General features: G+C 36.8%; 2 protein-coding genes and 1 non-coding gene across 3 annotated transcripts; 2 read left to right on the forward strand and 1 right to left on the reverse strand.

Annotated features, from left to right (window-relative positions):
* Nucleotides 1-236: 236 nt before the first annotated feature.
* LOC139869239 (uncharacterized) lies at nucleotides 237-1,178 on the reverse strand. The gene is made up of 2 exons (XM_071857556.1): nucleotides 1,064-1,178; nucleotides 237-889 (listed from the first exon to the last, which is right to left on the reverse strand). Exons 1-2 carry the CDS (start codon nucleotides 1,176-1,178, stop codon nucleotides 237-239), a joined length of 768 nt encoding a protein of 255 aa, XP_071713657.1.
* A 3,540-nt stretch (nucleotides 1,179-4,718) lies between these two features.
* TRNAK-UUU (transfer RNA lysine (anticodon UUU)) lies at nucleotides 4,719-4,791 on the forward strand. Its single transcript has one exon. It is a non-coding gene; the product is annotated as a tRNA-Lys (tRNA).
* Nucleotides 4,792-5,499: 708 nt separating this feature from the next.
* Nucleotides 5,500-7,833, forward strand: LOC139866739 (protein STABILIZED1-like). The gene is made up of 2 exons (XM_071855028.1): nucleotides 5,500-5,590; nucleotides 5,782-7,833. Exon 2 carries the CDS (start codon nucleotides 5,797-5,799, stop codon nucleotides 7,720-7,722), a length of 1,926 nt encoding a protein of 641 aa, XP_071711129.1. The 5' UTR covers nucleotides 5,500-5,590; nucleotides 5,782-5,796; the 3' UTR covers nucleotides 7,723-7,833.
* Nucleotides 7,834-8,514: the final 681 nt, after the last annotated feature.

The raw sequence follows: 8,514 nt of genomic DNA on the forward strand, positions 1-8,514 counted from the left end.
AGTCGCAAGGTCTATCTTGCGACCTTGCGTACGTGTTAATGAAGTCGCAAGGTCTATCTTGCGACCTTGCGTATCTGTACATGGTTGGACTCAAGGTTTAATGATAGCATAGATAAACCAAAATATAGATTATCACACATAACATAGATAAACTTCGAGAATTTATTACAACCGTCGATATGACATAAAAAATACAATAGGAAAAGAAAATAAACAGAAACTTGGAGATTGGTTTACTAATTATCGCTCGCTAGATTGCACGTTGTATAAAACTGAGACTGATAAGCATGAAACGCTTCTTTGTTAGTGAGTTTCTCCTTACCCTTTATCGACTTTGAAGTTGAGGCCGATGTTTTTACTACCCTTTTCATGGTTGGTTCACCAGTTCGATCAACTGAAGATTTGCATGTATCCCTACCATGACCTGGTTCTTTGCAACGAGTACATGTTCTTACTGTTTTGTCAGTGTCTTCACCCGTTGACGGATGACGTTTTGTTGATTTTGGGCGTTCGGGAGCTCTTTTCGGCTTAATGGGAGGGTTTACAATTGGTAGGACGTTGGACCCCGGATCCGACCATTCAGACCGATGGGGCAAAGGAAGGATGTGTTCCATATACGTACTTATATAAGTTTCTGTCGTGAACCAATGAGATACAAATTGAGTAACATCAGCTACTCCAAACAGTCGTGCTGCTGCAATAACATGTCCGCAAGGTATGCCTGATCCCGGCCATTGCCCACATGAACAAACTTTATCTGCTAGATTAACAAGGCCATTTTTTCGTCCATCGCGCACTTCTACTAGATTGTTTGTCGATGGAATTGCTTTCCATCTTCTTGACTTTTTCGTCCTCTTAGCTAGTTTATGTTCAGCATATGGAGTAACAGCTGAAGTAAGACTAACCGATTGGTTGCGATGTTTGAAATACCAATCTTGTACCGAATCGCGAAAAAATTCCAATAACATGCAAACAGGTAGTTTTTGAGCATGTACGGATAGTGCATTAACAGACTCTACACTGTTGCTAGTAAGGTATGAATACCTAACATGTTCCGCTCTACTTCTAGACCATTTGTGGAACCCGACATCACTTAAAATTTTGTAAGACGCTTTCAATCTTCTTCTAAATACATTAAGATGATCCTCAAAATCTGACGCACGATAAGCTTTGACCATTTTTCAATAATGCCATTCAAAATATTTGAATTTGTTGGATTTACTTTTAATGCTTGCAAACAAATGACGAGCGCAGAAACAGTGAAACGCTTCGGGGAACACGGTTGAAACACCATGTGCTATTGGCAAACCTCGATCCGAAATAAAAGTAAGCTCTGACATACGATCAACCATTCCCCAAGTCATCAAATGGTCTCGTAGGTTTCCCAAAAATCAATCCAAAGACTCGTTTATCTCGCCGCCAGCAATTCCATAAGCCAATGGCAAAATTCCATTATTGCCATCCATCGCAACAGCAACTAAATTCGTACCCAAATATCCTGCCTTCAAATGCGCTCCATCGACGATGATTATCGGGCGACAATGTTGAACAAATGATTGAATCTGCAGGAATGAACAATGTTAAAACAAATATGTTTTTAATTTTTTAATCGATACGCAAGGAACGCAAACATTAAAATTTTTATTAAATGGTAATAGTGATACTTACAAGTACGCCAAGGGAATAATAACACATCAGAAATCTATTTTCTTTGTCTGTGATCAAATTCGTTACGCTTCCGGGGTTGTGAATCTTAATGTTATGTAGGTAAATTGGAAGCATTTGGTACGACTCTTCACTACTCCCACGAAGCATCTGTAATGTATGACATTTGGCCCTCTATGCTTGATTGTAAGATATGCTGACACCGAATCGGCTGCCTATATCTGCATGTATATCGTTTGCTTTATATTTCCGGTTTACAGATTTGAATGAATCCACAAGCATACTACCCAACACCTTTTTGGTTGCATGTTTATTGTTTCCCATAATTAGTGTGCGTGAGCATGTGTGTTCGTCATGCAGTTTCTTTACCATAAAGTTTTCAGTGAATCGTATTCTGTAAGCACTACATTTCCACTCACAGTTTGGCAACACACATTTAGCGGTGTATCGAGATTTGTCTGACTTTACAGGCTTTATTTGGAAGTTTTCTTCAAGACATTTTGTAAACAGGGTGTTTATAAACTCTTCTTTGTTCAAGAAAGTTTGACGGACTTTAATTAAATCTGACACCCTATACGTGGTTGGTATTTCAGTCGTCTGTTCGCGCTCTTCCTCATGCTGACTCAAAAGAGTTGGCATATTCCAGAACGGATCTTGCTTTTCTTCTTCATATTGGAATTCTGCGTCTCGGTCTTTTCCTCCATCTGAATCACTATCTTCGACAAGAGGTACCTCAAACGGGTGGTCTAATTATTTAATTTTACATACGTTTTCAAGACCATAGTTATGCGAATCAAACTCTTCTGTGTTTGGAAGTGGTAATTCAGGTTCTTCCACTTCCAAATTGTTACTTGCGAGGTTTTCTTCGGTATCATGTTGTAGTAAGAATTGTTGTGGTTGGTGTTTTGGTAGTTTTGGTGGTTTTGGTGATTTTGGTTTTTTTGGTACCTCTTTTTCTTGGTTTTGTTGTAGTAGTGGCTGGTTTGTCGAGTATTTTGTTTCTAGATTTCGTTGTGACTGATGCATTATTACTCTATCGACAATATAAATATCAATAGGACCATTTACAATTGCATATTGTAAAAACTCTTGAAAGTCTTCATCATCATCAGTAATATCAAAAACTTGATTATTAAAAATGTATCTCATTGAAACAGCTGCATTGGGTGGGAAGTCAATCTTTTTAAGAACATTTTTTAACAATATTCTCCGATTCATTGGGTTTACGGGCGCAATTGGGAGTTTTAACCGAATTCTAAAACAATCTCGTGGCATATATATGGGTATGTTGTTATTGTACTCAAAAGAACCCCCACAACATATATTAACAACAAATTTATCATCATTAACACAATTCATAATGACAAAAATTAGTGAAAAAATGGTTAAAATAGTACCTTAACGTGGGTATAAGCTCTGCATTGAAAACTTTTGAAATTTTTATGAGACTGTGATTTCAAAGTCTCAGGGTCAATCTATACATAGGGACAAAATATTATCCGTAAAAATCTAGGATATCTGACGAAATCTTATCCACAAAATCGTATTTCTGATCAGATAAGGTCGCAAGTTCGCAAGACGCAAGGACGCAGGCTTGCGCCTTGCGAGGGCAACTCGCAAGGCACCTTGCGTCTTGCGAGGGCAACCTGGCAAATTTTTTTTTTTTTTGGGCTCCAGCGCAAGAAACTTGCTGAGAATGGACATTTTGGCTATAACCCCATTCATATCGGGTGCAGATCCAGAAGAACCAACAAAAGGGGTTTTTGAGAAATAAAGGGAATTGAATGTGGTAGTTGAAAGTAAATTGTGTGATTGGAAGTATTAATTAGTGGTTGAAAGGGAAATGAATGTGGATGCATAATGGTGGAAGGTGGTGGTTTATGGTGGTTACGTTGGATCGGAAAGGCAGATTCGAAAAACAAGGGTGAGGCACAACCTACGAGGTTGAGAGAAAAGTTTCATGTTATGTTGAAGTATATTGCACTCAGATATTCGAGAAATGAATTAGATGTGTAACATGACCAAAAGTTCTATAACATTGGTGTGCTCATCACCGTTGTAAAAGTTCAGGAAAACTGTTAGAATCTATCAATAAATGTTAGAATTATTCACTTGCATAGTATGCCAATGCCTATACAAGGTTTGAATAAAATTTAAACAATCTTATAAATCAAAACCTTAGAAGGTACAACACACATCTTCTAATCCCATTTCAACAAATCAGCTACAAATGAGTATATAGTAGGCCGCAATTTTCCTATCAATGATCCAAACAGGACATCAAACCCAGGTATGTATCAACCAACTTAGATTACCTCTTGCACATTATGAAAACAAAATCTAAATAAGAAACTCCCTTATGCAACGGAAACTACATAAACGAATCCCACCAAAACACCTTCTTAACCAGAACAAACATTCACCTCATCATCAACAAGCCAACCCACTCGCCAAAAAACAACAAAAGAACAGTGTTCCAAAAATCTGGTAAGCAACATTACACAAAAAAAAGTTTTAAAAAAATAAACTCACGACTCAATCATAAGCTATATCACACTAATACCTACATTATAGATGAATAATCAAAATACACAGAGAAGAAGAAATAGTAGTAGATACACCTTTAGCAGATCTAGTCAAGCAACAAAAAACCAGTCAGCCATGTATATATCTATCTAAAAATATCTACAACATTCTCTAGCTAACCAGCAGAACAAAAATCAAAAACTAAAAACAGTATCCATGCTACTTTAGCTATCTACTAGACTACTACATCTTGCCAAAACAAAGAACGAGTATTGTTTACATGACAAACTCTTGCCTACTACAATGTGTGATATATGAAAATGGCACTATTTAATGCTATATACCTATATACATTAACAACAAAAACAATTGCATAAACAGAAACCACCTCAATTTTCCTACGATCAGCAGCAACTCACAAAACTAATTCTTTATTTACCGGGTTAATTGTTTACAAACTATTGCTGTGATATGGTAGAATTATGGCTTAACCGTTAAGTTTTCGAAAGGTAGCAACGAATAGGATAGCCGTTCTAGCTCAGTTGGTAGAGCGCGTGGCTTTTAACCACGTGGTCGTGGGTTCGAGTCCCACGGATGGCGTTACTTATTTTAATTTTTTTTTTTTTAAGTTTTGATGAAATTTTTATGCAGATTAACTTCCTCCATCTTCATAAAGATTATAAAATTATTCTTTTTTAATTCTTTTTGCCTATTTTGCCTAGCATTTATTGAATTAGGTTTGACCTTGTTGAATTTCCTACTGAGTTTATGACAAACGGTTTCATAAGTTAACAGTGTATTAAATATGTTTAACAGAATCCTATATTTATTTTACTTCCTCCATTCCTAGCACGTTCGTATTCTTGAAAGTTGAAGTACAATAAGGATTTTTCTTGTTCACTAACCTTTGAATTTTCCTCGATTCTCTTTTCTTCCTTCGATTTTGACGTGAGGTGAAACAAAATAATTGAAAGAAAGGCTTCTTCTTGGTTATAAATGACAAAACCACATTACGTTACCTCTTATTAATAATAACTATAAGTCTATAATGTAATTCGAGTAGAAAAATTAACCTAAATGAATTTATCCTCCAATTTTAATATTAGCAAGTTGAATTATCGTTGAGCAAAAAAGGGAGGGTCACACATTTTTGAAACGTGAGTATCAGATCCCGAGTTTTACGGCCAAATTCATCTACATATACATATATATATATATATATATATATATATATATATATATATATATATATATATATATATATATATATATATATATATATATATTCATTCACATAAAACTCAAATTATAAACCTTAATCATGATCACCAAAACAAATAAAGTATTCCGAGAAAAAAAATAGGAGGGAAACAGCGTTAACTTCTGTTTCGTTTTGGAGGTAAATATTATCCTAACTTAGTTGCATATTAATCCATTAATTATTATGGTTTATGAATCAACGTGTGTTCATATTTCTGATCGAAACTAACTGTTACACTCACAAATTACGTCCCCTTTCATGTTTGGAATCTGGTTGTCACACACAAACTTTTAATTTTGAAGTTTTGAATATAGTTTTGTTATTTCTAGTTATTATTACGAATCATGCAAGCTCCTGTTGCATCGAAACACCATCGATTGGATAGTATTACTGAAATCGGGGATTATTATTCGAGAAATAAAAAGAAGAGATTCGAAAGTGTTGGTGGAAGTGAGACACCTGATTTGACTACTAGTGATGGTGGTGAGAAATCAGAGGAGGCTGAGAAAGCTAGATTGTTGTTGCTATCAGTGATTGAAACGGACACGGAAGTTTCTCCGGCTTGTTTGAAGCTACGGTCCGCATTGATTAACCATGTTCTTGAAAAAGATCCCAAGAGGTTGCTTCAGGAAGCGGTGGATCATTGCCCACTGCATGTTGAGTTGTGGCTCGGGTTGGCTCGGTTAGAGAAGTTATACGATACTGCAAAAGAGGTGCTGAAAAAGGCACGCGAAAAGCTTCCTAGAGAACGGGCACTTTGGATCGAAGAAGCCAAACTGGAAGAAGCTGCTGCTAACAAGGGTGGGAACAACAACACCAAACATATGGTTGGGAAGGTAATAAAAATGGGTATTATGGCTTTATTCGAACAACATGTGGAATTTGATCGTTTAGGTTGGATAAAGGACGCTGAGGGTGCTGAACAGTCGGGGTGTGTGGAAACATGTAAAGCGATAATTGAGAACACCGTGGGGATTGGAGTTAAAAAGGAAGACCGTAAAGTGACCTGGTTTGGCGATGCAGAAGAATGCAAGAATAGGGGTTCAATTGAAACTGCTAGAGCAATTTATATGTATGCGCTTGGTTCATTCGGTAGTAGCAAAAAGAGCATATGGCTAAAGGCAATCCAATTTGAGAAAGCTCATGGAACTAGAGAGACGGTTGATGAATTGCTTTGTGTGGCTGTACGTATACCAAAAGGTGAGGTTTTTTGGTTGATGTTAGCTAATGAAAAGATGATTGCTGGTGACGTCTCTGAAGCCAGGGAAATTTTAAAGGTAGCGTATTCTAAATGTCCAGATTTTGAAGAAATTTGGAATGCTGCATTCAAACTTGAATATGAGAACAAAGAGCTTGAGCGGGCCCGGGCATGTCTTGCTAAAGCCCGTAATGAAAATGAAGGAGGAGGAAGACCCGAGAGAATGTGGATGAAGTCTGCTGTCGTTGAACGAGAACTTAAGAATGTTGCAGGAGAAAGAAGGCTGCTTGATGAAGGGCTGGGATTATTTCCTTGGTTTTTTAAGTTGTGGTTGATGCTAGGTCAGCTTGAGGAAAGATTAGATCGTTTACATGAAGCAAGAGATGCATACAAATCGGGTGTAAAGCATTGTCCAAATTCAATACCTATTTGGCTTTCGCTTGCGAAAGTTGAAGAGAGAATTAGTAGTAGTATACTTGTAGTAACAGATGTGCTGAAAATGGGCCGAAAGAGGAACCCAAAGGATCCTCAACTATGGCTGGCTGGTATTCGTGCGGAAAAATCAGAACTGGTAGCTGTGCGTTTAATGGAGAAGGCGTTAAAAGAGTGCAGGGGCAGTAAGAATAGTGGTATATTATTGGCTTATTCGATTGAGATGTCTTCAACATCAGAAGAGTGGAAAACTCTGGTGAGTAAAATGAAGTGTGAAGAAGAAGATGAGGACCCACATGTAATTGCTGCTATTGGTAACAAGTTGTTTTCTGATGATGGGAATACACAAGTGGATGAAGCGCGAATTTGGCTTAACAGGGCAGTTAGTGTTGCACCTGATATTGGTGACTTTTGGGCTTTTCTTTATAAATTTGAATTGAAACATGGAAGCGAGAATAATCAGAAGGAGGTTTTGAGGAAATGTATTGCTGCACAACCCAAACATGGTGACAGGTGGCAGCCTATATCCAAGGCCGTCGAGAATTCGCACCAGCCCGTTGAAGTCATTTTGAACAAGTTGGTAGTTGCACTTGAGAAAGAAGAAGAGAAAGCTGCTGCCACAAGACATAACTGGCTTTAGTTAGTTAGTGACCTATATCTCGATTTTGTTCCAGTTGTTCTTGTCTTTATTTAATTTTGATACGTACATATTTTGAATGTTTCGTGGCTATATTTTTATGTGAACATTTTTTTTTTTTTTTTTTTTTTTTTTGAGATAATTTTGCAGATGTTGAATATTCCGTGTTTTGTTTTGTAACTGATATTTAAAGCAGTACGTTATGTTAACTTTAAATAACTTACTTATATATCTATCTATAGGGTTGGTCTATCTTATTGTTCCATAACGTATGTGGTACGGGATGGCTATATGTCGTCATGATAATGCATGCATACCTTATGGCATCACATAGCTGCTGATGCACATCAGCAAATGTGTGCTGCAACATTTCTCGTGCATTGCATGATTGACATAAGGTCATGTTGTTTGCTGTTACTAATTCATGACCAATTACTTTACTTATTTGCATTATATAAGGCAGCAGAACATGACTGGGACAAGTCAAGGGAGAAGGAAGAGTTCCAAATGGCAATGAAGTTTCTTGAAACTTTAGGTCATTGATGGAAAGCATACATACTGAACTCTTTCAACATTATTTTTGATTACTTAACGGTGAATAGTTGATTTCTTATACTTTAGAAAATTAGGTTGTACCCTATGGCTGGATGATTGTACAAGTTCATGGGCATATCAGTGCAAATATCCAGACATGGGGGGGTGCTAAATGAGGATGTCCATAAAAATAAAATTTTACAGGCTAAATTATGTTTAATAATGAATTTACTAATTCTTCATGTCTGAAAAGCCATAACA

This window comes from Rutidosis leptorrhynchoides, chromosome 9 (genome assembly GCF_046630445.1).
Source record: "Rutidosis leptorrhynchoides isolate AG116_Rl617_1_P2 chromosome 9, CSIRO_AGI_Rlap_v1, whole genome shotgun sequence".
NCBI classification, from domain to species: domain Eukaryota; kingdom Viridiplantae; phylum Streptophyta; class Magnoliopsida; order Asterales; family Asteraceae; genus Rutidosis; species Rutidosis leptorrhynchoides.

Excerpts from the sequence above, each read along its gene's own strand:
- LOC139866739 (XM_071855028.1), top strand. The coding sequence starts at position 5,797 with ATGCAAGCTCCTGTTGCATCGAAACACCATCGATTGGATAGTATTACT.
- LOC139869239 (XM_071857556.1), bottom strand. The coding sequence starts at position 1,178 with ATGGTCAAAGCTTATCGTGCGTCAGATTTTGAGGATCATCTTAATGTA. Across the intron at positions 890-1,063 it reads GTTCCACAAATGGTCTAGAA|CTGTTACTCCATATGCTGAA; the intron begins GTAGAGCGGAAC and ends GTCTTACTTCAG.